The sequence below is a fragment of the Colletotrichum jinshuiense genome, chromosome 2 (assembly GCF_051148585.1).
Source record: "Colletotrichum jinshuiense chromosome 2, complete sequence".
Classification (NCBI taxonomy): Eukaryota; Fungi; Ascomycota; class Sordariomycetes; order Glomerellales; family Glomerellaceae; genus Colletotrichum; species Colletotrichum jinshuiense.
The window spans coordinates 1,856,128-1,879,904 of record NC_139309.1 but is presented as its reverse complement, the minus strand read 5'-3'; the positions used below and the strand labels follow the sequence as shown (position 1 = coordinate 1,879,904).

Below are 23,777 nucleotides of genomic sequence, written 5' to 3'. Positions count from 1 at the left end.
AGTGCCAGTTGCGGACAGCCCCGATAGACTACGAGGGCGAGAACTCCATCACGCAATCGGCAGAGACAAAACGCAATGGCACCAGCCGCGGCTTCTGAGGGGCTGAGAGAAGACACAATTGCACCAACCCTAAAAGAACCAAACCGCCGAGATGGGCAATTTGAATTATCACGTTGCGTTATTCTATGTTGGAGATTTGATTCTCGCCGATCAAGTTGCTACGGACTAGAGACGCGCACCTCTTGTTTTCCGTATGGTCGTCTGGCCCTTTCGTTTACACGATGACACTTTTGTCCTTTACTTTCCTGGCTCTGTTTTGCGTGGTAGCAGTGGCAGTCTTCAAGGTAATTCGTTTTCTGAAACCACCGTTAATTACTCGAGTACTGATTTCACGGAGGCTGTAACTCGGGCACATGCATCGCCGTTGTCTCAAATACCTAATGCCGGCTGGGGCGCGGGTTATTCTCGACTAATATGGGCTTTTCGTGAAGAATATCGCGGCAATATTACCCTCAAGCTCCCTAGAATTCATCAACTATTAGGTCTTTATATTCGCAAAGAAGTGATTGGTCTGTAGTCTAACCCGGACTATGATAGGTCCCCTTGTTCGTATAGGGCCAAATGAGGTCTCCTTCTACTCAATCGACATCTACGACACAGTGCACAAAGTCCATAGTGGTTTCGCCAAAGACCCTCGAAATTACGGAGAGTTTGTCCAAGATGGCCACCCTGCGCTCTTCTCGATTACGTATGCAACACAGTCCTGGAGTATCTCAGTAGTAGCTAATGTGACACAGAGACGCGGAAGAGCATACCAAGCGGCGAAGAATCCTTGGCCAATTGTACAGTCGCAGTAAGATAGTGCATCTGGAAGGGCTAATGCTTCATCACGTGAATGAGTTTGTTCAGGCAGTTCGTCGACAAAACGGCTCTTTTGATGTCGGCCCAGCTTGCCGCGCTCTTGAGGCTGATATCATCTGTAAGGCTGTCTGAGGCGCTTATTAGGCGCAGACTTTTCGATTGTTTGTTGACGAAAATAGCGGAGTTCTCGTTCGGGGAAGCCCTGCACGCCATTTCTGCTTGGTCAGGAGGGGAGGAGCTGGCAATTGTGTCCAAAAACGACAAAAAGTCGACATTCATGCCTCTGGTTAGTTGAGCCGATTCTACAAGGGCTCGAGCTAACTAGCTGCAGCTAATGAGTTTTCCGGCCGTCTATGAGCTTTGGACTCGTGTCGAAGACATTTTGTGCTATATCGAAGGGTCGAAAGTCTCTTATAGGAAAGGGCTTCAACAATACGATCAGGTCTGTCGTTGATGTTGGTACAAGGCTCCGTGAGCTAACAACAACCCAGTGGACTCACAGGGCCTGGGTCAGAAACAAAGACCCGGATAGGAAATCTCCGTACCCAAATCTGATCAATGTCATGGTATCGGCCGGCGTGCCGACGCAAACCGCCCTATCCGAAGCCAAGGAGAACCTTGGCCCAGGAACGGACACCACTTCTGCGTCGCTGGCACACATTCTCTATGCTCTTTCAAAGAATCCGGTCTACCAGCAAAAGTTGTATCAAGACCTCGCTCAGCTCGGATTCCCCACCGACATGAACACGTTGGAAAATGTTCCTCGTCTGAGAGCTTGCGTGAAAGAGGGAATTCGATGGGCTGGCGCAGCAGCAGCTATGTTGCCTCGTGTTGTGCCGAAAGGCGGCGTTGAGTTATGCGGACAGTTTATTCCTGAGGGGGTGAGTCATTTCGGCAATCTTCCGCTTCTTATCCGTTTCTAACTGCTGAAATCCAGACCGTCATAACCTCGTCGCCTATATGGTATCTGAGAGACCAATACGCCTACCCAAATCCTGAGCTCTTCAACCCATATCGCTGGATCAACGAAAGTGGCACAGCCGTTACAGAGGACGCTCTTCGGGACAAATTCTACATACCCTTCTCCAAGGGAGCCAATGTTTGCATTGGAAATCAGTACGTACACATGGCTCTTTCTGGTGGGATGGCTTCTGACCTTTCACTTTTCAAGCTTCTCCTACTTTGAGTTGTACCTTGGTTTGGCCAAGATGGTTGAGAATTTCGAGCTTGTTCGTTCGGACGAAGATGCCAAGATTTTCCAAGCAGCTGGAATGATTAGCTCGGATTGGGAGCCGGTACAACTCCCTAGAAGAAAGGAGTGGGTTGCAGCAACACTCACAGATCCGCTTCTAGTCACGGCTGTGTCAAGAAGCCGGAGCTGATCAGACGTGGCAAGGTGCCCAGATGTAAAAGCAGCATGAACTAACCCCGTCATATAATGTTGAGTTTCTTAGGCTCGTCAAATTTCAAATATTGCAGCAAATTTTACGCGGGAAATGTTGTTATACAATTGTCTGTAACGCAATCCTCTATCTGACCCACGGCTTGCAGGCTTGATTATGAACATTCGTTCTGATCCATGCCGCTTCGAGTAAGAACCGGCAATCATAATCTATTTCTCGAGCTTCCTTATGAACGATGTATCACTGTATAAGGTGCCTCAATGAATAATATGTGAAAGGGTCGGCATTGTGATCAGTGCAACTTCCTCTTCCAATCTCTCGTAATGCACGCATGATCCACAGCTTTACTCGTAAACATCGTTAAACATTAAGTGGTGAGTACTCTAATCTAATCTAGTCTATCGGGTATCATTGCCATGAGGCGGTCTATAATCTAAGTCCATGGTATCATATAGTTCGTGCCAAAACCCACCCGCTTGCCATCCCTCTTGAGCAGCCAATTGTGACACTGCCCAACGCAAGACACACTCCAGCCCAAATCCAAGCACTCGAGTACCCGATGGAGCGCACGAATGCACCTCCAACCGGCGAGCCAAGCAACAGGGCAATCGACATGACGGCATAGGCCATGCCAAGTCTAGTCCCAATGTAGTTTCGGTCTGCTGTCAGATGAGCAAAAGTTGCCGGCTGCAGAGAGAAAAAGCTCCCGCTGCTAAATCCGTAGAACACAACGACAACAATCAGGCCGGGTGTGTTCTCGATTGCCATGAGACAGAATGCCGAGATTGACATAATAAGCACGGCAACCACAAGCATGTTCATCCCGCCGAAGCGTTGCGCGAACAGATTCGGGATAATGCGGCCAAGGATAGATGCCCCGTTTAGTATAGCAAGGAGGTATGTAGCAATATGCGAGCTCGCCGCATTCTTATCCAGCGCGTAACCCTGAATGTAGACAAACGGGGTGTACATGCCCAAGAACACCAAGCAGCAGGCGCCCACAAAGAGGAGGTAAGGGGCATCTCGGAAGGCCGACTTATCGATCCATGCCCGCCTTTGCGGTGAAGCCTTGGGTGTATGCATGCATACGATAGATACGCACAGGGTTGTCAACGCAATGAGTGCCATGGTGCGTACTGTCCAAGAAAATCCAATGGCTGGCTGGAGTGATCGAAACATTACAGGCAGTACCAGACTATGGATAAATGTTAGAAGCCGCCCGAACCAAAAAAAGAACTCTTTGGGATATTAATGCCAAGACGTACCCACCGACACCGCTGCCTGCCGCGGCGATGCCATTAGCCACGGGTAGTCTTGTGGAAAACCAGGGGGATAATACAGCAACACCCAAGACGGCCAGACTACCCATTCCAAACCCTATACACAGGCCCTGTGATAAGAGCAGTTGCCAGAGGTTGTCGCTGAGACTCTGGGTGATGGTTCCGACGACAATCAGCATAGACCCCACCCAGAGGAGTTGGCGTGCATAACCCAAGTCGAAGATTGGGCCTGCCAAGCAACCCAGAAACACCATTAGAAAGCTCTGCAGAGAGCCAATTGTGGAAATAGCAAAAGGGCTGTAATCCCTTAGAAGATCGGCTTCATAGTAGGCCTGGAAGCTCCCAAAACTCGCGACAAGACCTGGAATCGCGTGTTAATCCCAGACTAACTCAATTCTGTGCTCGGAGCATCCCGACTCTTGTGCGCGGCGTCGTTTACGGATGGAGGGTGCATTCAATCAAAATGCATTGTATGACTGCATGATGGAGTTGACTTACCCCATGTGTTGAAGTAGATGAAAAAGGAGCCGAGTACCTGTAGCCACGCCTTCAAGCCACCGTTCGGGGGGCCCGCTGGCTTTCCAGGGGGGGTCCGCGGCGGCGACAGCTCGTCGATCCCATTTTCATCGTCGATTATCGGTGGGAAGGTCGGGGCCTCCTGGTCCGTATCCTGCTCCGACCATTTTTCTTTTTCCGACGAAAATAACATTCTTTAGCAGCGGTAGGGTTGCCTGTAATCATGCGACTTGCTAGCGCTGTACGCGGTCATGCAAAGGCTGGGATGGTATGTCGTCGTCGTGCGGTCTTGATTGGATTGGGCGGGAGACCTGTACGTATCTCGAGGAAATACAGGCTAAACACGAAAGAAGAAGGGTGGTTTGCCAAGGCGGTTAGAGGATCACCGGCGCAGGTCGCAAAATGCAGAAGGTGGTAGATTTAATCACTCGCATTCTCAATAACTTCACTCGTATTTTCGGGCGGGCTGCCCTTGGGTTGATGAACTCGTGGAGGACAGGCCACATTTCAAAATCCTTCATGGCATCTCGGGCTTCTCTGGAAAGCCATCGGCGTGAGGCATTTGAACTTCGTCGAAACCTCGGAGTGGTGGAGTGCGAATTGACCATTTCAATCGTTTCTGGTTAGGGTTGCACCGGGCGGTGAATGAGGAAATGCCCTTTTGAAATGTTCGGGCACTGTCCGTCGTCTGCTGGCGGGGTCACTAAATTTTTATGCCGTGCTCCGATGCCGAGTTTCTTTGTCAGTTTCCTCTGAAGAAAACAAGATACCGAGACCCCTCCATAGGCCTCCCTTGGCAACGTGATGGAAAACTGGGGCCTGATATTTTCGTATGAGTTGCCGACAGGGGACTTGCAGCAACTCGATGGCAAGGAGACCTCTGTCCTTTCTATAGCATAAAGGAGCGCAACCGTGGCAGACTCTGTCCACGATGACGTACAATCCTGGCTGTCTCACCCGCTTCATCCCACATTCCCGTTGTCAAATCTGCAGCAACGGAACGCGAATGGGGCAATGGGAATAAGGCCAACCAAAGAGTGAAGGGGGCCATTTATGTAAGAGGTCGCAGCAGGTTTTGAGACTGAGTTGCCGATTTTCTGCTGAAAGTGTCAACAGGCCCATTATTTCACTTCATCGCGTTATCGTGCCCCGAGATGTGGTGCTCGGACTGCTCGGTTTCGGCGTTGACTGCCCTGAAAATTAGACGGCGACCCCCCAATTGGGGGCTGCAGATTGATAAATCGCGCCGTAGGTTTGTTGTATATTGGCACCCCACGTGCAGTGCGCACCTAGGCCAGGTGAGCTTAGATCAAGGGGAGCGTCTCAATTGGCTGTTGATCGATCGGACGAGCAGTTTTCACTGCCCGATATAGTATTGCGTCAAGAGAGTAAAGGTTTAGGGTTGTACCGGTATGTGGCTCTCTGAAGAAAAGTTGCTCAACTTTTGGATGCGCTCTAGTAAATCCGTCTAAAACAATGACAATGCCGCATTAACAGGCCACCACCTCCTGATTACTGAGTCAGGTAAGCCAGATATTCCTTCCACCCGTCGCCCTGATCGACGTATCCAATGTACATGTCTGGTCTGACAACAACGGTGAAGTCGTCATCGTCGCCCACCCACTCAGCCGTGAAGGACTCCTCCGTGGATGAAGAATCTTCAGGTATCGTCGTACGAGTCTCCGCTTTGTGGGGGGCTACCCCAAAGAGTCTGGCCACATCCTGGAGACCATCCGGTAGGGCGGAGCCATTTGATTGTTGTCCAATCTTCAGCACCAGGTGCTTGCCGTACTTGCCTGCCACAAGGTCGTACAGACGCTTCGGCTCCTCTTCGGTAGAAGTCTTTAGCCAGACGTCCGGACAGCGCCGCCCGGCGGTCCAGATGCCACGAGTGGATTCTTTGATTAGAGGGGACCCAGCGCCGTCGTAAGACACGCCCATACCTTGACACAGATAATTAGCCTGGTATTCATTCCCACTTGGTTCTGGAATGTCTTGTATAGTAGGTTTTCGGGGGGGCGCGGAGATGCGGAGTAGGGCTGTCGTCCAAACGGGTGTTCCGTAGGTGCATCCCCGTCTCGACAAGTTACCCTCTTCAGGGTGATGACAAGTGAAACGCAAGCGTGGCCCCAGGGAGGCTAGGGGAGCTAGGGGAATATTGTGATTAAAGATTGAGGACAAGCTTACCTGTAATGTACCCGGCATTCTTCTCAATTGTGGAGACGTACTGCTTGGCTGTGTGGACGGTGTCTCTAACTAGGGCAGCTGCCACATCAATGACACCCTGTGCAACGGTGCGTCTCTCGATGTCGTAGCTTCTGATCAACTTGTCAGCCGCAGCTGGGCTGAGCTTATCGTTTGTAACGACATTTGCCAGTCTCCATGCCAGGGCGAAAGCATCGGCCACGCCGGTGTTGAGGCCCTGGCCGCCGTTGACAGAGTGAACGTGCGCTGCATCGCCCGCCAAAATGATGCGGCCGCCGCCATTTTGGGAAACGAAGGTTCCTGCAATGCGCTCCTTCACTAAAATCGGTATCAGTGACTCCGGTGCTGCAAAACGAGTTGTCGGAATGTAGGGTTGCATTCTTGCTTACCATCAAAAGTGCTGAACCACTCTGTCTTCTTGAAGTCCACCCGATGGGGCGCCATGTGCTCCCGGATCGAGTCCTCGGCCTTCTCCTGAGTGATCTCACCGTCCAACAAGATGTAGAACCTCGCCATGCCACGCTCCCTGGGAATCCATGAGACTCGGCTTTGGCCATTGAGCTGGAAGGTGATGATCTCGGAACAGACGGGGAAGCTCGTGTCGATGAAGGTATCCAACACGGCCCAGATCATCTCGGGTTTAGTACCGGAGAAGCTGATGCCAAGGGTGTTCCGGACGGTGGAGCGCGCGCCGTCGGCTCCCACCGCATACTTGCTGCGGATGACGCGACCCTTGTTCGTCGTCACAACGACGCTGGTCTCGTCTTCTGAGATCGTTGAGACGGTCTCACCGTACGAAATGCGCGACTCTAGTCTTTCTGCGAGGGCCTTCTCGATGGCCGGCTGACCAATCATCAAGAAATTCTTGCGGAAAGTGTGCTCCAGGCCAGTCCACCAGTGGCTTTGGCGCGACTTGAAATCGCCCTCTGCAAATGTTGAGCTTGCTGTCAAAGTTGTCAGACCTTTGTCGCTACTCTGTTTGGTGAGACCGAAACCTACTGTTGCAAGTGATGCCCTGAGCAATGAGCTCGTCAAGGACGCCGACTACTTCAAGGTACTGTTGGGTGCGAGCATTGAGCGCATCGGCCCTGCCCAACTCTAGGGGGCCCTCTTTGCTATCTGTCTGCACGTCAATATCGTGCTCTGATTCGGCAGATCTTCCACAACTCACCGACGATGCATACCGAAGCACCCAGCTGCTCTGCAAGAAAACCGGTAAGAAGACCAGTCGGACCACCTAGTTCAGCATGATTAGTGGACTTCTCTCTCGTTCTGTTAGAACAAAAGCTTACCACCGATGATGGCCAAGTCGACCTGAGTCTCGTCACGAGGAATGGAGCCCATTGTTGCCGAGCAAATGTGATGTCGAGACAGAAAATGAATGATAATGAAGATTGGTAAGGGTATCGGACACGTCGATTTGGTGCAAGCAGGTACGTGCTTCAAGATATGGCTGTCGGCAAAAGTACCCGAGGCCGAGATCAAGGTAATATTTCTGAAGCCTTTTGAATCGAATGACGACGAACTGCACAGTAGATCAGATCAAGGGCAACGCTGTCGTATTACTCGGTCGCAGATATGCCCGATTGGCGGCTTACTTGATATCTGATACGGGGATAAGAACAGCAGACCCGCGTACTTTCGACTACGCCCAAGAAAGCCCCGTATAAGTGCCGAGTCGGCGAGACCGATGTGAAAGGGATATCGTGATACTCGTCTGATATCGGTGCGGGCCGGGTGTATTCCTGACGCGGAATCGAATGCTACGCTTGTGGATGCGCTCCGCAAACAAACTACAGATTTTACAAACGTACAAACCTGTACGCTCTTTCGACGATCTCAATGTAACATGCCATAGAATGCCAAAGGAGCAATGCAGCCCGGTCGACTGGAAAGACCTGCCCAGTCAAGGAATCATCGCCGGGGCCCTCCCACCATGAGCCCTGGCATTTCGGCCAGGACAACCCGGTTAAGACAATCAACTAGGTAAAGCGCCGTTCAGAACCTCGGGGCCCCCTGTCTCCACAGACGCGGGAGGATCCTGCCGCAAAGGAATCTAGTCCAGCTGCCGCGGCATTCAAGCAGGTATAGTGTAGGTAGGACACCCGGCTTAAAGAACGTTGGTGGCTCGATTCTTTTTCGTCAAGTGGCGCTCCCCACACTTGCACGCTTGCGAACAAGGATTTATGCACCTTCCCTTGGCGACTCCCGCGCGGCTGCAGCTTATACAGCACGCTAACTTGTGGAACGCACAATGATTCTGCTTTGGGTAGGCTATGCTGCGTGCCCACCTGGACATGGATCATCAGGTGTTAAGCCTGTCAAAGTCGAATCAGCTCCCGATGCATCGCTGTGCATGAGTTTCCTAATCCAAATGGAGCTGGTCCCCGGTGGGGTGGCGACCCTGACTCGATCGCCCGTAGATGACGGCGCCTGCAAATTGGAACAGGAACGCCCAGTACATGGGGCGACATGGCTGGGTACCGGGTGCATTTTGAACCCGTTGATGATTTTCCTGCACGTCTTGCTATCCCTCGCCCATGTTGAATGACCACGGAAATAGTGGAAATCCACGATCGGAATATGGCCGTTATGGGCCAGAGATGGAGGATGAACAGAGGAGACCTGATGGAACTCCAACGGCCAGTTCCGCAACTCCCTGTTGCAATTCCTTCCATCTGACGATCATCTCCGAGGTATGTCTACATGCAACTACGGCACTGGGCACTTGTTCCGAGAAAGGAAGCTCGATATAAGCCGGTTGTCTCTCCCAAGCCGTTGGATTTAATATCCCTCGACTCCGTAGACCAGGTTCGAATTGAGTTAAGTTCAAGCTGCATCTGCCAGCCTTAAACTCTCTCTGATTGCCAGTCATTTTCTTTACCCTACCTCCACTTCTTGCAATTGCAGCCAACAGCATGCCGTCCGCCATTGAAACACCAGCTCGCCAACCCTCGCCAGAGGTCAAGCTCATCTCCAAGGTGGCACCCCACACCATGGACGATGATGCACTGTCCACCGCTGCCGCCATCTTGGACGTCATCTGCCGCTATCGTCTGAAACGGCCACACGAGACATGTCCCGCAGAGCTTGAAGGTAGATTGGGCTTCCTGTCCCAGATTTACAGGAAAGTCAAGACACAGAGCCAGATTCGCTTGTGCCTGCCCGCATTCCCTTTCAAGTCACCCAACGCAAAAGACAAGGTCCTCGGCCGTCTGCCCGACAAGGCGGACGAGTTTGCTCTCGCAAACCTAAACGGCCTTTGCTCTGCCATTAACGACATTTACAAGCCTGGCGCAAAGCTCACCATCATCTCGGATGGACTCGTGTATAATGGTAAGTCTTCGTGGTAGGGAACGTACGCGAACACTTGGCTAACCTTGTTGAATACAGACCTCCTTGGTGTCCCTGATAACGAAGTCTGGGCTTATGGCGAGACATTGCGCGAAATCGCTGCCCAACAACTCCTGTCCAACATTGAGTTTTCTCGTCTTCAGGACCTTGTCCACCTCCCCAACCTTCCCAATAAACTCGAAGAGATTACCTACGTCGCAAACGCGACCAACTTTCGCCGAGCACTCCTCAACACCTTCGGACGATCCGACTACGACCCCTCAGCTGAAATCTCCAAGAACGAGGATACTTGCCTGACATACCGTGGATATATCAAGTTCCTTGAGACCGACTTGCGCCATGTCTACCCGGTGGGCCAAGACCGGTCCAAGACCAAGTTCAAGTCCGGCATTGAGTACATCTCGAAGCAGATGCTTCAACGTGGTGATGTAAGTGATGTCTCCGTATGTATGGATTAGCTCAAGGTCATGTGCTAACAGGAATATCAAGGCCTTCGCCCGTGCTGTGCGTGAGAATTTCCGCGATCACATCCGTCTTTCCATTCACCCGTCTACTGGCGAGACCAAGATCTCCATCAGCCCCCTTCCAACCTCGTCCTACTACAGCACCCCTTGGCACTGTTCTATTGCATTTAGCCTAAGTGGCGCTGTCACCACCGGCCCGAGGGCCGATTTTGAGAATGACCCCAAATACGAGCTCGCCTACGAGAACGGCAGGCCCAGCTATTTCCGCGAGAAGAGCGACATTTGGAAGTGGGAGGCTGACGTCACCTTCGAGCCTTTGTATCCCTGTGGTGTCATTATCCGCCCGGCGGCTGGTCCCAAGAAGCTCTCGATCCACGACGTCGACACCCAGAAGGTTCGCGCCCTGGCAGAGGTGAACTCCCCTGTGATCATGAGGGGCTTTTCCAAGACCAAAGACCGGGACCTCTTTGTGAAGAAGTCGGAGGAGTTCGGCACCCCCCTGCCTTGGAAGTTCGGCCTGGTCTTGGAAGTTAAGGACCAGGGCGCCGACAGCCGTGGTCTGAACAACGTTCTTTCAGCAGAGTGGATGCCGTTCCACTTCGATGGCCTGTTCAAGACCCACACGGTGGCCCAAGAGGATGGAACTGAGAAACTTCTCCCGAACCCCCCCAGGTATGTCCCCCCCTGCCATCGTAAGACTTTACATCTACTCTAACACACAGACACAGGTTCCAGTTTTTCACTTCCATCAGTCCCTCACCGAAAGACACCGGCTTCACCCTCTTTACCCCTTCGAGGACCATCTTCCAGAACCTGCCTCCCCACCTACCTCTCTCCAAACTTTCCGAACTTACCTGGAGCGTCTCCACCAGCTCCTTTAACTCGACGAAGATGAGCGGGCTTCCTCTCGTCATCCCTCACCCGAAGACTGGAGAGCCGTGCATCCGCTACCACGAGCCTTGGCCGCAGTCCAAGACCGCTTTTGATGCGACCACTGTGACTATCGATGGCGCCAGCGAGAGCGAAAGCACCGAAATCTGCAACACCATCGACTCTCTCCTTCATGACCGCAGGAACACCCTCTACTTTGCCTGGGAAGAGGGTGATCTACTCGTCAGCGATAACATTCTGGCCATGCACACGCGCAGTGACTTCACGGCTGGCTCCCCTAGAGAAATGTGGCGCATCCACTTTGACTGAATGTGCAGGGCCTTGCTGGTTGAAACTTGTTTTGATTCACATAGAAAAGGCTATAGAAGTTGCATTTCCGGTGTTGTGTTAGGATTCCCTCTTCTTTTATTCCCTCTTAGTATAGATACATTTGAGCCTTTAGCGAGTTGAACAATTTGATTATCATACTTCAGACTTCCCGACAGGACCTAGGCGTTGTGTTTTGACAGATTCCCTCCATGTCGGAGAAGATTGACCAATGCGCTTTGCAGACACGACGATCGCTGTGGATGTATGTGATATTGTTTTACTATTGGAAGCCAAGGCAGCTAAAACGGTTGAACAGAAACGAGATAGTGATCAAGCAGAATGAATTAGTGACGAACTCAACAGCCTGAGCAGAGTGAAAGTAATCTTCGCAATAATATTTTCCAACTTGCTGTCGTTTTCAGTTTAACACTGCCTCAGTACCATACAAACATTCGCTACTTCGTATTTGATCCACTATGCTTCCTTTACAAAATTTCCATACGCGCACAAATTATAGCTGTGCTTTGGTTTCCAACATCCGCCGGCCTTTCTCCAACTCTTGAGTTAGGTCATACTTCCATACCCAGTCCATTCGGGTTGACAAGTTGTTGGCGATCCACTTGGGATCCTCCTGCAGCTCCAATTCGTACAGCTGACCCTGCTCGCGACTGTCCACGACTAGCCGCTGCGATCTCTCCTTCCTAGTCTTGTTGTAGGTGGCTAAAGCAGACTCAATCTCTTCAGGGCTGGAAATGAGACCCAGCAAATTGCCAAGGACATAAGCATCTTCTATCGCCATGCCCGCGCCGGACCCTTTATGGGGCGTTGAGGCATGGGCAGCGTCGCCCAGAAGGCAGACTCGCCCTTGATAGTAAGTGTGGCTTGGCGGATGGTCGAATAGTGCCCACACGTCAGGCTTCTGCATCATCTGGATGATCTTACGGGCTTGCTCACTCCAGCCCTCGAAGTCGGCCAGCATATCCTCTTTCTCCACAGAAACGACCCAATCGTCCGACTTCCACTCATCAGCACTGCGAAAAGCAACCACTATTGTCTCGTTAGATACCGCTCAAAGCCGAAATGGGGGGTTAGCCATGCTACTCACCATTCATCATCTTGCCCTTGGCAACGGAGAACGTAAGAATATGTCCGTGCCTTCCAAAGTACATTTGACTGTTCTTGGCCAAATCATTGCCCAGCAGCTCTTCGGCTTCCTCCATGGGAATGAGGCCTCGGTATGCATACTTGCCAGAGAACACCGCCTTGGATGCTGGGTTGTTCTCTCCGAGCAACACAGTCCGCAACTTAGACTTGATTCCATCACAGGCAATCACGGCGTCGTGCCGAGCCGTCGTGCCGTCTTGGAACTTGAGCAACACGCTCTTCCCGTCATCTTCGTAGTCCACGGCCCGCTTTCCAAATGTCGCGATTCCGTCAGGCAGCAACTTGACCAACTCGTCCAAAAAATGAGCGCGATGGATACTCGTTTGTCCGGTCTCGCACTCGAGCCGATGAATCAACTCGCCCTCCTCGTATTTGCCGCCGCAGGATTCGCCGTACCTGAAGTCGAACCAGACGCCCTTGTGGTCATCTGACTGGTTGTTGGTCGCCTGGTTTTCGAAGGCCTGTCGCACATGCGGCGAGATCAGGGACATCGCTCGCAATGCATTTGGCCCGAAAGACACGCCGGCGCCAATCTCCCCAAACTTTGGTGCCTGCTCATACAGCGTTGTTGGTATCCGGTGCTGGAGCAGTTGTAGGGTTAAAGTTAAGCCGGCGATTCCGCCCCCGACTACTGCCACGTTGAAACTTTTATTTGGGGGTTGGCAAAATTCTGGTGGCGGCGCCATATTGTAATAGTTGAGAAGATGAAAGGGCGACCGTTAAATCAGTAGAAATGCCAAACCGTAACCGTAGGAGTTGGTTGGGGGTCGAGTGGTAGGGGCTCTAGTAGCTGTTGTGAAACGGAACAACCCGGCTTCTTCAAGCTGGTGACTTTTTTAAACTTTCAAACACCTACGAAGAATGTTACGAAGGTAAGAACGAGATGTTTAATAGGTTCAGCAAAACAAGGGAGAATCTACGTATCTAGCAACCCCTTACATCCCAGCCGGCTATTCGGATGAGACATATGATGGTCTGGATGATGAAAATTGCTGCCCACCCGACTCCCACCCGCACATAGCTGTTGCCGATAGGCTCGAACGTCATGGGATACAGGAAAGACCATTATTGGCCAAGATTTCCCACGTATAGCCACTTTTCGAAGCATGTCGCAGCCTCTCGGGTCGCGGGTTTGTATTTCGGGATTGGGCTTTAGAACGCTGCCCAATTGCCGAAACAGCATCGGGTGACGGCAAAACGTGCATTGACCGCAGCAGGCCGATTTGGGATTGAGGGGAACAATGGGTAACTACATTAACTAACCATCACTAGCATCCGTCTCTCCGAAACTTTAGGAGACTCCATAGCCGTTCTTAGTCTCCTTTTGGTGTCAGATGATCACTGCCCATTGAGCACTAATTACCCCAGACGCCAAAAATGCGATCTTGTCTTGGCGTCCCCCAGATAGACGGGCCATGCCGCTTTTACCCCAGATTTCGGTCCGAAGATGTCATGTGTTGAATTCGGATATCTAGCTCGGCTTCATTTGTGTAGCTGTATGTGGAGGTGGAGTCTTAAAAAGAGCCGACTGTCATCCATCGATTCATGGCCGTAGCAAAATAATCAACGATTTACTGAGTCCAAGAGATATATACCAAAAAATGGCAACCAAACCCACCGTCATCTTTGTTCCAGGCGCGTGGCACTGTGCAACTAGCTTTGAGCCAGTGACATCTCAGCTCGAAAGTCTCGGCTACAATACCAAATCCGTCCAGCTCCCCTGTTTCGGCGCGGAGCCACCCTTGTCAGACTTTCAGCCCGATGTAGCAACTATTCGACATGAGATCGAGAAGGCAGCCGATGACGGCCAAGATATCGTGTTGTTCATGCACAGCTATGGTGGCATTGTAGGCTGCGAAGCATCGTGTGGCCTTGATAAGACAACCCGCCAGAAGCAAGGCAAGCCCGGAGGCATAGTACGCCTGGTCTTCTGCGCCGCATTCCTTGTTCCAGAAGGTAAAGTCCCAAGAAGAGTCTCAGACCCATAAAAGCTGACGATACTGCAAGGGGTTTCGCTGGTCGATATGCTTCAGGGCAAACCACTTCCTTGGTTCATTGTGTCCGATGATAACCTGCGGGTTGATCCTGACCAGCCCGAGAAAATATTCTATAACGACCTCGACGACGAAACTACCAAGAAGGCGGTCTTGGGGTTTAAACATCATAGCTATCAGACCTTCTATAGCAAGCTCACGTACGCCGCCTGGAAAGATATTCCGGTCACCTACATAAAGTGCGAGCAGGATCAGGCAATCCCGTCAGCGGCCCAGCAACAAATGATCGACATTTCTAAAGTGGATGTGGTGGTTGAATGCATGGATACGGGACACTCTCCTTTCTTAAACAAGCCGGATCTTGTTACAGCAGCTTTGAGGCGGTCCGCGGGTGAGAGCTTTTAGAAGTTTTGTAGTTTGATCCGTTTTTACAGGTGATTTGAAATGAGCCGCTGTTGTAACCAGCATAGGTGTCAGTTCAGTAAGCGAGAAATTAATATTCTAAGAGATTTACATGCAAACTTCTGTACTTGTGTGCACTTGAGTATCATCAACCGGACACCTAACATGTCCGAATTGTTTCTTGATGACGCTTTCTCTTTTTCTATGGTGTATGCGTGGAACTCCCCATTCATACACCAATGACAACTCTGTAAATAACTGCTAAATTGGTATTGTGTTGTTAATCTATCGCTTTGACATCATGAATAACGGCGCCATGGAAATTGCCGTCGCAAGCTTAGCACGGGGGTTCAAGCAAAGCCCCAGCATCAGAAAGCAACATCTCATCCGTATAGCCTAAATGCGCCATGCTCGCATCCATGGTGGGGAAGAATGGCATGTCTTGTCCATAAGAGTCAAATAGCAGTGTTCTTGGTGACATTGGAAGCAAGATGTCCGTTGAAGGTGTGAGTTCCTGGGTCGCATTGGAGCCCCGAGTAGCATCACCTTCGACCATCTGTCTTTCAGAACTTGCTGTCGTCAAAGAGACGCTTTGGCGCATGCTGCTGGCTTCGTCCGCATCTGATGGTCCCAGAGAACCTTGACCTCCAATGATTCGCCTCTCTTGGTGGTAGTTACTCGATGCCATTCTAACTGCGTCCGTTGACGATGAAGCTCCCTCATGGACACTCCCGAAGAGCTCACCAATGAGCATGCCTTGGCATTCCATCTTGTGCCGTGCTCTTCTGTCCTTGTACAGAATGCAAGCACCCTGAAGATGTTCAACAATCGAGAGCTCCCTGTTTGCAACTGGGTCGTGTTTGCTGAACTTTCGTAGAAGCGATTGAGCGTCAACCAAACCCTTGTCCAGGGGAAATGTGTTGTCAAGATCGCCAAAGGCTGCCAGGCCAAGGACTAAAGCCGACACGAACACAGAATTGATGACGAATGGATGTCGTTTGGAAACGTTCTTATCCGATAGGAGGCTTGATAAGAGATCGATGGTACGGATTGCCGAGTCCACGCATGCGTGCACTAATAGTTGGTCGGAAGCCGATGTCAACGGTGACTCATCACCCCACATTGGCAATGTCTGAGACCGGGTAATGTTTCTTGAGACAAATTCGATGAGAAAAGGCCTGGATAGAAGCATGATGCTCCAATAGTAGGCTTCTTTCATGTGATAGAGCCCAACGTTGGGATACTTTTCACCGTCGTCTGCCTTTACGTACTTGCCAGGCCTCACTCCATCCGCCGCGAGACCGTCGCTGAATTTCGCGGCCCAGCGACGATGCTGTTCGCTGATACGCTCCAGTGTATCCGTGGAAACCATGCGCTTGGCATAAACATCATTTAGAATGGACTCAAAAATGGCACACAGGTCCAACGACGCCGAGTAGTTTTCGTTTGCCGCAGTATCTCTGGTCTCAGAAGTGGCCAGAGGGCGGCCTAGAGAAGCACTCAAAAACAGGTCCAAGATTCGGAGGGCCTTCCACAGCCTCTCCCGGTTATCTTGCTCCTCCACTGAGAACATGGCAGGGTTGTCTCTCCGGTGAATTCCTAAGGCGTACGCAGCGCGGACAGCGACGCCCAGGTGCATAAAGGCCGAGTTGCGTCGCGATGCGCCAAGGAGGTAAACGCAGATTAGAACGTAGCTGCGCACGGTATTGTTTGTTGGGTTCTCCATGGCATATGAGACCGCCAGGAATCGTCCATAGTTGAAATACTTCTCGGCATCAGCATCTCGATCATCCGGGCACCGTTGGGCTCCGATGCCGAATATTAGGAAGAAGATGCAATTCATTGCTTCTTCGTCCTGACTTGTCGACAGTCCACCCAACCACCTTTCCAGATCCTTCAGAAGTTCAAGCTCATTGAACATATCGAGAATGCAATTGGTAGCCCGTAAGTACCATCGCAGCAAATATCGCGCTTGTTCAGAACTGGGTTTGGCGGGGATGTCCGCCGGGTTGGTGATGATCCATTGAGGACGCCCTTCGGGAGTGGCCTCGACCATGATGTGGCGCAGGGGGTCATCAGTGAAGGGGCATGACCCCACGCGGCCGCGAACCAGACGCCGGATCACCTTCAGAAAAGCCAGGTTTGCGGCATCGCCAATGAACATAAATCGACCTTTGCCATCGGCGATGAGTCTCGAAACCTGTGGCACCACAGTGCTCTGGGAGAGGTGGCTGATTTGCGACGAGGCGCGTCTGTTGTGACTTGGCGAAATGCCAGTTTCATCGAAGGAGGCTGATCCGTACGTATGAAAGAGATCTCGAGCGGACGGGCTGTCGTGAGGATCGATACGGACGGGACTTCTCGCAGACGAGGAGCCTGTGGAGGCAAAGTTGATTGGCGGGACAGCGAAGGCACAGTCACCCTCAACTCTGCGGATCACGCATCTCCTGCAAGGTTGCTGGCCATCACAGCGTTCCTTGCGCCGTTTGCAGTTTCCGCAAGCCTTTACGCATCTGCGCCTCTCGCTCTGGCGGACCCTTTTCGTGGGCATCGTCTCTGGCTTCTGCCCAAGGACTTGCGAGACACAATGTGCGGGATGTTACAACCTGACAATTGTACGCGTTGCAAGAGTGCATGAGCTTTGGGTCAGAGGCGGCAGCAGCACTATCCGTGGAAATCCGGGGCGAGCTCTTGGCCTCTTGCTGCGCGCTTCTGCGGGGGAACACTTTTCCAGGGTGACCCCAGCGGACTAGTTTCCCCAGATTTTGCGCCCCTCAACGGCGTAACGAGCCGAGGATTGGAGCCATGAAAGGACAATCACGAATAAGAACAGCACAGCTGTCTTATTAGCGGGCTGTTATAGGGCCAATGGAATGGACCGTCTTTGTTCTGCATTGAGGGTATTGGCTATGTGATTGCTCGAAGAAATAGGTTGCTGGGTTAGACGATCTTGGGCCGCTTGGCTCGGCAGTCATCCATATCCTGCATTCTCTGTCAACAACACCACCTGCCACGAAGAAATCAATCAATCTTTACACAAAAATGCCATTTCAGATCTTGGACGGGCTTTCAGTGAAGTAGATGAATGCTCTTTTATCATTGTTTCAATGGTATGCTAGTCGTAGGATTCGTTCATCTCCATTCTCTCAACCATCCAATGGACAGCTCTCTCGAGGTCGCACTGCATAAGGCGGTCGATACGGAAATAAGGCCGCCTAAAACTCAGGGGGAAACATCTGACAGAAACTAGCAAAATGCAGAATGGATTCCACCCCACGAGCACACCACTTCATACAAATGGCAACGGCAAATGTCTTCTCACCAACCAATGAGGGGATTATCGGCCAGTCCCTTACCCGACGTGACATCATTTGGCTGAGGTCCCTATCCGAAAATTTCAAGAACCGAGAAACAGCCGTCTATGCTTGAGCTGTCCGCACCACGCCGCGCCAACCAGCCCCCTAACTAGTTAGTGCTAGACCCGCAGTAGCTCAACGACCCCAATTCCGAAAGCCATCGGAAACCGGGTTGCTTTGACGAGGCCCTAGTTCTATTATTTGGCACCCTCACTCCGCCTGATTCCCGATGCGGGTCCGACGTTTCGATGCCCGTCGCTGGTGACACAGCAGCGCGCGAATCAGACGGGGGGGGATTTACTACGGCGAGGGCATGCCGGATCATTGGAACGACTATCCTCAAAGCCGAAAGGCGGAAGAAATGATAATCCTTTCTTGTAAGTGACGATGGAAGCAAGTTGGAGGGTATGATTGCACGAAATACTTGAGCAGCCAACAATTTATCCTCCAGAACTTGCTCAATGCCCTTCCACCAAGCTCAATAATATCCCGCCGCTAGCACCTCACTACCATCATGCCGGACGAAGCATATTCATCCGTCGCCGAGACGAAACGCATTTTGGATCTTGTTCTCGGCCTTGTCCAAATCCCACCTGAAGCTGAGAAGATATCAAGCAACGTTCAGTTCTCGGCATCTCGCGATTTGCCGTATTTCCCAATCCCTTTCAAGGAGACGGAGTTGGCCTCGGCGCTGAAAGCAATTGAGGGCAGTGTGGCCGGTGCACTTGCTGCCACAAAGTATGGAAAAAATAGCGCAAATAATGTTTCGGTGAGCTTGGAGAAGAGCACAGCGTTCCTGATTCAGGCCTACCTAGCAACTGTTGCAGGCTTTGGCAAGTTGGATCAAGAGGTAAAGCATTTCATGAAAGGTAAGACATTGACTGGCGATACGGTACCACGGTGACTCGAAGAAATCAACCTAACTTCATGCAGACACGGATCTCCTCCAAGCCCAGTCAGATCCTTATCGCCGTATGTCTGCAAACTTGTATGCGACCAAACAGCCGCATGAATATTACCATATCCACGGATCACTGGAGGCGTCAACCACGCTCCGCATGATAGGACTTGATCCGTTCAGGCCAGACTTGAAAGACCATGGAGCAATTGTCGGAGTTATAGAGTCTCATGTGAAGAATTATACAGTCGATGAGCTGGAGAAAATGAACGCGGAAAACCGCCAGGCCGGTGTCCCTGTTCTTAAACATGAGGATTTCATTAGAATGCCTCACGTGAGTAGACGGACAAAATTCTGCGGGATATTTGTGAATGGCGCTAACTTTTAGATAGGGCAAGACAAATATCAACCTACCACCTTGGAGCGTTGATAATCTTGAGAATTCGACGCCTCCAGTCCCTCTTTCGAGCACGTCAGACAAGCGAGTACTATCAGGTATCAAAGTTCTTGAGCTATGCCGCATCATAGCAGGCCCGGTAATAGGGCGTATCTTGGCGGAGTATGGAGCGGACGTCTTGAAGATTACAAGTCCGAACCTGAGTGACGTTCCGTTCTTCCAGGTTGATGGTAACATGGGAAAGCACGCAGCAGATCTCGACTTAAAGACTGAGCAAGGAAGACGCCAGTTTGAGATTCTTCTGGCCGAAGCTGATGTTGTTCTCGATGGTTACCGACCTGGGGCGTTGGAAAAGCTTGGCTATGGTCCAATCGCTTTGACAAAACTAGCCAAGGACCGGGGAAAGGGCATCGTCTATGTGAATGAGAACTGCTTTGGCTATCAAGGAGAATGGAGTCAACGCCCAGGATGGCAGCAAATTGCCGACTGCGTAAGTCTAAATCCTCTTGCAAATCACAACTAAATGCTGACTTTGACATAGGTAAGTGGAGTGGCATGGGAGCAGGGCCGGTTCATGGGGCTCGATGAGCCTGTTGTTCCTCCTTTCCCCATATCTGACTACGGAACCGGTTGCATGGGTGCCATTGCTGCGTTGACCGGGCTTTACAACAGGGCGACAACGGGAGGCTCATGGCATGGAAAAGCCTCGCTCCTACAATACGACCTTCTGCTCTTTAAAGCCGGACAATATCCTGAAGACGTAAAGCGAGAACTACTGAATCTAGCAGGCGACAACTTTCTTGCGCTAAGGCACAGCCACAGCGTCGATCAGATTTCCGGCACAGCATTGCAAGCGATGAAGCGCTATGCATCGGCTTTTTTCAGGTCGCCAAACATACGCGAGAAATGGTATTCGAAGGGTTACAAAGCGGACATTGAGGTTGTACGACCCGTGGTAGAAATAGAAGGCATCGAGATCGGATTTAAGAGGGCCAGCAGGCCCAACGGCACGGATGAAGCAAGCTGGTCCTTTGGACCGGAGGAAGATCGTCGCATATTTGAGCACAGAAACGGCGTTTTGAAGGAGTGAACATTGTTCTTAGAGAGTAATCAGCATCATACTAGAATAATTCCTATGCGCCGCGCTGTTCGGATGAGATCTGCCCAATTGATCGCCATATTGGTGCGGTAACGAGAACCTAAACATTCTGAGGGTTCCGCGGCCTGATTCGACGCCACCGTTGACTTTTGGCTTAGCGAAGTTTGGTCAAACTTCTCTTTATTTGGCTTTGGCATCACATCGGTGTCCCTTGACGCGTCCTATTCCACTGTTTCACTGGTCTGAGCCAGCACGGAAGTCAGAAACAAGTAATCACAACCAGCTGCCAATTGCCACCATCTCTCGCGCGCGTGACTCCACAAAAATGCGAGATAGGTGCGGGGTCCCCAGTTCAATGGGACCCGAACGCTCAGATGTGATACTAGAGCGTGATATCTCAGCGGAGGCCCCTGCGTCGGATCCCCTTCCCCGTATCCGAAATGAGACTATCCCCGGACCCGGGGCACTTCCGGCACGCAAGCGTACAACCCAGCCGCTTAACACATACTATGACAAAGCAATAGCCGAGTAATGAACACACCCGTGGTGATGGGGATAAGTATCCTTCCTCGACTGCTGGATCACTCTGTTGGTCGGGGCATCAAGCTAGCTTATTTCATGAGATCACGTCAATTCCTCTGGAAACCATCAAGCAGAACGTCATACTTTACAAAGACAATAATATCCACACCAGAGAATCTTCGCCATGGGTTCATTGCAGGTAGAGGAAGCGCAGTACCAGGGCCTCGGCCAGGACTTCACGAAACAGGTTATCGCCTCCATGGGGAATGACACGAACCCCAGACTCCGCCAGATTCTAGGCTCTTTTATCCAGCACATCCACGACTTTGCGCGCGAAGTTGATCTAACAACAGACGAATGGATGGCGGGCGTGGAAATGATCAACTGGGCTGGCCAGATGAGCAATGATCGACGCAATGAGGGACAACTTCTGTGCGACGTAATTGGATTGGAATCGTGAGTCCGGACATGCCCAGCTCGCTCGGCTTAGTTGCATCTAACAGGACGAACAGGCTAGTGGATGACATTACCAACAGGGTGGCCTTGAAGAACGGCGCCCCCGGCACAGCGACGGCAATCTTGGGCCCCTTCTGGCGGGCCGACACACCCGTCCGTGCCAATGGCAGCACTATCGCTCTCAAGTGCCCGGATGATGGCGAATTGGCTTTCATGTACGGGCAAGTAACATGCTCTAACACCGGGAAGCCATTGGCCAACGCTTCCGTTGATGTATGGCAAGCCTCCACCAACGGTCAGTAGCCTATGAAATGTTGCATTGGACCATGGTTCTGATACCAGATAGGTTTATACGAGCAGCAAGATGCGGATCAGCCCGAACACAACCTACGCGGGAAGTTCATCACCGATGAAGAGGGCCGCTACGGATTCTACTGCCTGCGGCCTACACCTTACCCTGTAAGACTCCCCAGTACAATAAGACGTCGGAGTTACTCGCTGACAATGACCAAAGGTGCCTAGTGACGGCCCAGCTGGGAAGCTTCTCGGACTTCTCCACCGCCATCCATTCAGACCAGCACATATCCACCTCATCGTAAGGATTCCCCGGCTGTGTGCTCTTACTGAACCCATTTTCTAACGAATAATTATCTAGGTTCAATCCGAAGGGTTCAAATCAGTCACGACGCAAATCTTCGACGAAGACTCCAAGTATCTAGACGACGATTCTGTATTTGCCGTAAAGGACGGCCTTACAGTAAGGTTCACCGACAGGAGCGATGACCCCAAAGCAGCCAAGGAACTAGAATACAACATCAAGTTGGCTTCGAAACAGTAAGGAAGTAAGAAGTTTGTCTTGAAAGCGGTTGCAAAGGAATATACGATTTGAATGTAAACTCCATAAGGCCTGGCTGTATGGATAAGATAATTTTGACTCGTACAGAGAAGTGTTGGAGGCCAAGGTAGGGAGTGGTGTAAGCCAATACGGATACCCAATGAGAACGTATGGCGATAGCAGAGATTCAGGTCCAATCAGCTTCATTGTTTGATAACAAATTATAACCAGAGCTCCAGTGATCTGATGTCAGCAGACTTTATTTTGGGATTGTGCGCTGCGTCTTCTCCCACTCGGAAGCTCACGACATATTTCTTATCGTTGGTATCATTGCTTTGAAAATTTCTTAAAAGCTTTGACAAGGGCGTTATTCAGAGCATGAAATAACTCGTGGGCCGGGAATTTGGTACGGCTGGCCCCTGTTGTTGGGACTCCCGTAGTCATCGTAGATGTTGATGAGGATCCCAGGGTCGTTAGGACTGTAAGTGCCTGGGAATGCGACAAGATCCGAGGGCTCGCCTGTCCCGTATCCTTCTACACGAATTCTGTAAAGTGTCAGGGAAACCTCAAAGCCCGATTGTGAAGGCAGGCAACTCTTACTGAGCGCATTCCATATAGAACTGAGCTTCGCCATAGGCGTATGCACCGTGAAGTGCGAGGAGCTCGACTCTCATAAGGTATTCGCCATGCGGCACGCAAGAAGGCATGGTGAAGTTGTACCATCCTCCATCCGCTATCAGATCGTCTACCGCCCATACGCCGTCGTTCAGACCATTCTCTGCGATCTTGAACCATTCCAAATTCTTGGAATCGGCGTTGGCGGCGTCGTTGACTTTGGCGAGGTAGACCATAATTGGACCTAGCGTTATCATGTCATGTCAGGTGCGAAAATCAACCCGAACATTGGGGAGGCATGGTACCTTTGTGGCTTTCGGCAATGGGGTGGTCTGGGTCATACGGATCATCATCCAAAGGACCGCCAATGGTGTGGCCCCACCATGCACCTACACTGGCGCCTGCAGGGACGGCAATGATGGTATTGTCCCGGTATACGATGTTGTTGTTGCATGCAAAGTTTGGATCGGCGACGTCCTGGATGGGATCTGTACTCTCTGGGGCGCGGATGCCAGTCAACTCTCCTTTGTCGGCGCCGTTGACGGCCAGTTTCTGGAAGATGGCGTGGGCATTGATGCATGCGACGAATGGAGTAACGAATGCGAATGGCTTCATGTCTGCGAAGAGATTGATTGTATTGGGAAGAATTAAAATGCTTGGTCGCGATGTCATTACATCAATAGACAGTGAGGGCAGGATTTGATGCTGCTTTTATCGTGCTCAGACAACTTTGGGGGTTGCTGGCCCCCAAGCTTG

The 23,777-nt window shown here is 51.4% G+C and overlaps 9 protein-coding genes across 9 annotated transcripts; 5 read left to right on the top strand and 4 right to left on the bottom strand.

Moving 5' to 3' along the window:
- Positions 1-1,138: 1,138 nt before the first annotated feature.
- Positions 1,139-2,271, top strand: EsH8_II_000521 (uncharacterized protein; the record flags this gene model as incomplete). The annotated part of the gene is made up of 5 exons (XM_083263819.1): positions 1,139-1,147; positions 1,353-1,742; positions 1,799-1,977; positions 2,033-2,156; positions 2,248-2,271. The coding sequence occupies 5 exons, from the start codon at positions 1,139-1,141 to the stop codon at positions 2,269-2,271; spliced, it is 726 nt and encodes a 241-aa protein (XP_083121141.1).
- A 3,301-nt stretch (positions 2,272-5,572) lies between these two features.
- EsH8_II_000520 (FAD binding domain-containing protein) lies at positions 5,573-7,609 on the bottom strand (the record flags this gene model as incomplete). The annotated part of the gene is made up of 6 exons (XM_083263818.1): positions 5,573-6,003; positions 6,248-6,583; positions 6,655-7,209; positions 7,265-7,384; positions 7,437-7,502; positions 7,558-7,609. 6 exons carry the CDS (start codon positions 7,607-7,609, stop codon positions 5,573-5,575), a joined length of 1,560 nt encoding a protein of 519 aa, XP_083121140.1.
- Positions 7,610-9,183: 1,574 nt separating this feature from the next.
- Positions 9,184-11,283, top strand: EsH8_II_000519 (Pyoverdine/dityrosine biosynthesis protein-domain-containing protein; the record flags this gene model as incomplete). The annotated part of the gene is made up of 4 exons (XM_083263817.1): positions 9,184-9,601; positions 9,659-10,047; positions 10,109-10,755; positions 10,812-11,283. The coding sequence occupies 4 exons, from the start codon at positions 9,184-9,186 to the stop codon at positions 11,281-11,283; spliced, it is 1,926 nt and encodes a 641-aa protein (XP_083121139.1).
- A 511-nt stretch (positions 11,284-11,794) lies between these two features.
- On the bottom strand, positions 11,795-13,133 carry EsH8_II_000518 (uncharacterized protein; the record flags this gene model as incomplete). The annotated part of the gene is made up of 2 exons (XM_083263816.1): positions 11,795-12,330; positions 12,389-13,133. The coding sequence occupies 2 exons, from the start codon at positions 13,131-13,133 to the stop codon at positions 11,795-11,797; spliced, it is 1,281 nt and encodes a 426-aa protein (XP_083121138.1).
- Positions 13,134-14,048: 915 nt separating this feature from the next.
- On the top strand, positions 14,049-14,846 carry EsH8_II_000517 (alpha/beta hydrolase; the record flags this gene model as incomplete). Its single annotated transcript, XM_083263815.1, has 2 exons — positions 14,049-14,403; positions 14,455-14,846. 2 exons carry the CDS (start codon positions 14,049-14,051, stop codon positions 14,844-14,846), a joined length of 747 nt encoding a protein of 248 aa, XP_083121137.1.
- A 452-nt stretch (positions 14,847-15,298) lies between these two features.
- EsH8_II_000516 (uncharacterized protein) lies at positions 15,299-17,394 on the bottom strand (the record flags this gene model as incomplete). Its single annotated transcript, XM_083263814.1, has 2 exons — positions 15,299-15,357; positions 15,588-17,394. The coding sequence occupies 2 exons, from the start codon at positions 17,392-17,394 to the stop codon at positions 15,299-15,301; spliced, it is 1,866 nt and encodes a 621-aa protein (XP_083121136.1).
- A 1,319-nt stretch (positions 17,395-18,713) lies between these two features.
- Positions 18,714-20,584, top strand: EsH8_II_000515 (CoA-transferase family III domain-containing protein; the record flags this gene model as incomplete). The annotated part of the gene is made up of 4 exons (XM_083263813.1): positions 18,714-19,068; positions 19,133-19,431; positions 19,490-19,984; positions 20,036-20,584. The coding sequence occupies 4 exons, from the start codon at positions 18,714-18,716 to the stop codon at positions 20,582-20,584; spliced, it is 1,698 nt and encodes a 565-aa protein (XP_083121135.1).
- Positions 20,585-21,299: 715 nt separating this feature from the next.
- Positions 21,300-22,409, top strand: EsH8_II_000514 (Intradiol ring-cleavage dioxygenase; the record flags this gene model as incomplete). The annotated part of the gene is made up of 5 exons (XM_083263812.1): positions 21,300-21,571; positions 21,628-21,866; positions 21,918-22,030; positions 22,086-22,166; positions 22,227-22,409. 5 exons carry the CDS (start codon positions 21,300-21,302, stop codon positions 22,407-22,409), a joined length of 888 nt encoding a protein of 295 aa, XP_083121134.1.
- A 364-nt stretch (positions 22,410-22,773) lies between these two features.
- Positions 22,774-23,636, bottom strand: EsH8_II_000513 (lytic polysaccharide monooxygenase auxiliary activity family 9 protein; the record flags this gene model as incomplete). Its single annotated transcript, XM_083263811.1, has 3 exons — positions 22,774-22,951; positions 23,007-23,265; positions 23,327-23,636. 3 exons carry the CDS (start codon positions 23,634-23,636, stop codon positions 22,774-22,776), a joined length of 747 nt encoding a protein of 248 aa, XP_083121133.1.
- Between the last annotated feature and the right edge of the window lie 141 nt (positions 23,637-23,777).